This window comes from Olea europaea, chromosome 11, assembly GCF_002742605.1.
Source record: "Olea europaea var. sylvestris chromosome 11, O_europaea_v1, whole genome shotgun sequence".
NCBI classification, from domain to species: Eukaryota; Viridiplantae; Streptophyta; class Magnoliopsida; order Lamiales; family Oleaceae; genus Olea; species Olea europaea.
The window spans coordinates 4,882,744-4,887,255 of NC_036247.1; the positions used below are offsets into that span (position 1 = coordinate 4,882,744).

At 38.6% G+C, this 4,512-nt stretch overlaps 1 protein-coding gene across 1 annotated transcript in view; it reads right to left on the reverse strand.

Annotated features, from left to right (window-relative positions):
• The window catches only part of LOC111403079, a 26,844-nt gene extending 22,576 nt beyond the window's left edge, over positions 1 to 4,268 (reverse strand). The window contains exons 1-3 of the mRNA XM_023031445.1: positions 4,073 to 4,268; positions 3,529 to 3,573; positions 2,367 to 3,442 (exon numbers count right to left, since the gene is read on the reverse strand). Of these exons, the coding sequence (XP_022887213.1) occupies positions 2,367 to 3,442; positions 3,529 to 3,552 (1,100 nt within the window). The 5' untranslated portion in view covers positions 3,553 to 3,573; positions 4,073 to 4,268. The remainder of the gene's footprint in view (positions 1 to 2,366; positions 3,443 to 3,528; positions 3,574 to 4,072) is intronic.
• Positions 4,269 to 4,512: the final 244 nt, after the last annotated feature.

The following is a 4,512-nucleotide window of genomic DNA, read 5'->3' on the forward strand; positions in this document are numbered from 1 at the left end:
AGATCAATTGAAAAATAGGCCATGAATGAAGAAGTAGTGGGCCTTTCACCCTCTTTCTAGTGACTCGAGGAGTTGATCTGATAAATGCACTTCAAAGGGAGAGAATTTACATTACCATGTTGGTATGGCCAAGCATAAAAGATTTTGAAATTAGGTAAAAAAGAAGAGGTAGAGACTGAGAGCAAGCAACCTCCTTTATTACACGTTCGGGATCTTCAAATGTATGTCGTAAGTAATGTTCGAAATCGGATGAGTTTTCTTCTCTTTCAAACTTCCCGAAGCGAAAGCCTTTTAACCATAGTTGGAATTTCCTCTATATCTATAGGGATTCACAGTTAATCATTCCCGTGTGTACAATCAAATTCTTTCTCTCTGTCTCTGCATTTAGCTCCAGAAAGATTGTCGTTAAAGTGATCAAGACCAAAAGCTAGGAGCGAGTGCGAAAATGCGTAGCATCAATCGGTGTGACTACTCTTCTAAAGCTATAGCTTGAGGTCAAAATCTTTGTATACAACTCCGAGAGAGGGGGTGATTTAGATTTCCATAGTGAGCCGAAGGAGTACCTCTTACTCTTGATTTCACTGTGACTTTGGAGTGTGTTGCGTGAACTACATCAAGGGAAGGCAGACCAAAACCTCACTTCAGTGGCTTGTAGACTTGCTGACGAAAGCTCTTTCTTGCACTCAAGGGTGGTTGGGTTAAGATTAAGAGTTATTCAAAATATCCTGATTTTAGAATGAGAAAGTATAGCACTTCCTACAAGATCTCAGTTTGCTTTCGCCAGATACCTCTTTATCTTAATGAAAAGACCTTTTTTTGTCGGGTCAGGTCCCTACCTATACCTATCCCCCTTGTTGATGAATCTTTTGTATCGAACGAAAGCCTCATATCCTCTAGCAGAAGCCTTATCACGTGGAGTTGGCTCTTCCATAAAGAGCAGAATAGACAGTACAGGTTCGACAGGAGCAAAGAATAGCCCTGCCCACCTTATGAAAGAAACCGAATCCTCAATCTTTTCTCTCTCTAGATCGGGTCGAAAAACTCATAGATTCAGAAAGAAAGATTAGGCCGCTAAGGAAGGTTAAACCGCTTTATAGAAGCCGCTGTTGAAGTTTTAAAAAGAACAAAACTCCTCTTATTTATTGATTGCACTTGATTTTGATTTTAAGAAAGAGTGTTCCTTGCTTGTTACCTAGTCAACTGGTCAATCTGTTGAACAGGCATAAAGAAGTCAATCAGAACAGGGCGACCGATCAAGACTCTTTCAAGCTAACCTTGGTCTGCTTCTTCATTGAACAAAAGTGAGGTATTCATGGACCAGCCTTCAGGAAAAAGAACTTTGTCCTATGAACTTTCTAGGCCTGTACTAAAAGTGATTGTCCAACCCCTCATGTAGGTAACCCTAGAACCTCGCTAATAACTTATTCCAAGACCTGAAAAAAGAAATCGATCGATGTTCTTCCGTGAACCTACTGTCCACATCCCCCATATATATAAATGCGGAAGAGAAAAACTTTAGAATAATCATTCTAGTCTAGCTCTAGACGAATACGATATAGAACTGGATTGACCAGATAGCTCAACCCTCATACCATAGTATGCCACTCGTGGTCAGAAGAGAGCCCAGAGCGAACTCAATAAAGGAATGTCATCTACCCCACTTCTTTCTGCTCTCAAAGAAACTAGCGGACTGATCACTCCTAATCCTCTATGACAAAGACCTAATGATGAGATTTTGAAGTTAGGTCAAAAAGAAGAGGTAGAGACAGAGACCAAGCAACCTCCTTTTGTCCCTTCCTTCATGGCTCGGTCCTGCTCGCCAGGAAGAATCTTTGATTCATGGCCAGAGATGTGACTAAATCGGAGAAAGACCTTTTGAAAATGATTATCCAAGTCCCGTGGAGCTAACTAGCAGTGACCAAGACCCATCAAGCAAACCAACCCAGTTGAACAAAGAAAAGTAGGCCTGTCAAGAAGACAAGCTCCACGCTTAAGCTCAAGCTGTATCTTTTTCCTTCCCAACCCTGCCCTTTTAGCTTTTAGGTAAGTAAGCTCCTTGCTCTTTCTCCAGAAGCTAATCCACCCCAATACAACTTGTCTAGCCTTTCACAAAGCATTCAGCCGCCCGAAAAGGAACTGCAGTGATCTTGAATAAGAATCCTACAGCGATAAATAGAATCCCCATAAAAATACCACTAGATCGAGCACCAGTGATTTCGTATCTGGTCCAAATCTTCGCTAATTGATCGAAGTGGGTAGCTCCAGTAGACCCATAGATCATGGAACAAATAGGGTGGGTAGGCCCAAGCACCACACTACACGAATTCACGTTCATTGTTGATAGCTTCCCTGTTTGCAACTTTGAGTTTGAGTCAACCCTGACAGTGTCAACTTTATCTGATAAAGAAGAGTGATCCCTATTGGAGTTCAACTCCCTGTATGGTATACCAAGACTAAGACAAAGCGAATCCTCAGGCTTATACTCATGCCTAGGCTGTACAGATGAAATATTGGACTTGCTGATACCTTTAGTATTGCGAAGAAGTGCATTGTTTTTGACAGAAGGCTCCCACGCATCCATCGGAGTATTTAGATCCCAGTTTGACCGATTATTAGCATATCCATGACTGCTAACATTATTTAAGCCATCATCACTAATTTCACGGGTAACGAGCGCATCTCTGTATAGAGACAAATTCAACAACAAAGAATCTAACTTATCAGATTTTTGGTGATTCGTTTCACTCTTTTTGGGTCCCAAAGAAGGAACGTGTGGTTCCTTAGGTTCCAATAAAAATTCAACATTTCCCGAACCAGTAGAAAGATTAGCTTTACAATTACCTTCACCTTCAACTTGTGGGCTGTCAGTTTCCTTCTTCACATTCACTACAACAGCACCCATATTGTGTCCCGGAACTCCTGATCCTGCAGATTTCTCATTTAAAAGGAAATTCACTTTATTCACTACCCCATCCGTAAAACCTAAACTATCACAACGTTTAGTCTCTTGAGGCTTGGATGCAGAAATGTCCAAATTGGTTTGCAACAAGTGGACGTTTGTATCAGTACCTTTTTCTTTCTTAGCTACTAAAACAGAATTCTTGCTCATATTAGAATCTTTATCAATAGCAGCTAAAACGGAATTCTTGGTCATCTCAGATTTACCAGGACTTACATCATTAGCAGTTAAAACAGATTTCTTGCTCATATCAGAATTACCAGATGAACCCATATCAATAGCAGCATCCAAAGATGACACTTTATCTGAGCTTTTAAAGTCTTCTCTATTTTTTGAATCATTGTCCTCGGATGCAGACGGTCGTTCTTCAGGGGACGGAGAAGGAGACCGAATTATTGGAAATTTCCTCTTTTTAATGGGAATAGCTGCAGAAGAATTACTAGACTGCTGCTGCTGCAGATGCTGCTGTGGAAGTACCACAGGCTGAAAATGAAAATGAAAATGAATTAACAAAAGAATTTAAATAAAATATATCATTAAATTAAAGTGATCTAAAATCAGATGAAAACCTCTTCGTTTCCCGGAATTGGCATGAGTCCAAACAGAGTAACACTGCAACGAAGATTAGCTATTTTAATTAAAATAAAGAAATAGAACAAGAAACCGTAAATCAAATATCTCCATCATTATGAACATCTAAAAAAAAATCAACTTCAACACTCAAAATTAATCAAGTTTAAACACAAGGGAAACCAAGGAAAAATTCAAAGATTAAACTAGAATATGCCGTGAATATACGATTCAGTTTTAAACAAAGTACAAAACGTAGCCACCAACAGCAATAACTCATTTCCCCCTAAAAAATAGACACCATAAAAATTCTAAACATCGTTAATATAGTTTATCCAAAATAGTGGATCTTTAATATCTGTCTCAGAGTAACCAAAAAAAAGTAAGAAAATTAAAATATCGTAAAGTTTCCTTCATGAATTTATAAATCTAGAACAAGAAGAATACAAAATGAAAATCGCAGATTAGCGCAGTCAGCAATTAAGACCCATAACAAAACAAATATAGCTGCTGATAATTCGATGTATCCAAGGAGAAATTACCTAAAAAAAACAGCAAAAATTACGCAAAAATCTAGAGAAGAGGAGAGGATGGTTAGCAAGGAGGATACAATGAGAAAAAGCTAGATGCCAATAGAGAGATAAAGATAGGAATGACAAAATGACCAAGGCAGAGGTAGTTTCCAAGTAGTTTCCAGATGTCTGCAAACACAAATAAATAGTAGAATATCCAAAGGATTGATTGCTTGATTATTTAGGGTTTGTCCTTCTCAAGCACTGAAAATTTTCTGCCCCAATAAATGGATTAATTTTATTTTTGGTCCACGAACTATCATGACAATCTCAATTAAGACATCCATCTTTAGTTAGAATCTTAGTCACTCCACTTGAGCTCGTAATTGAAATTAATGAATTAGCCTCGTCTAATTTTATTTTATTTTGTTGTTGGTTGTTTACCATCATAGCCTATGGTAGTGATGGTTG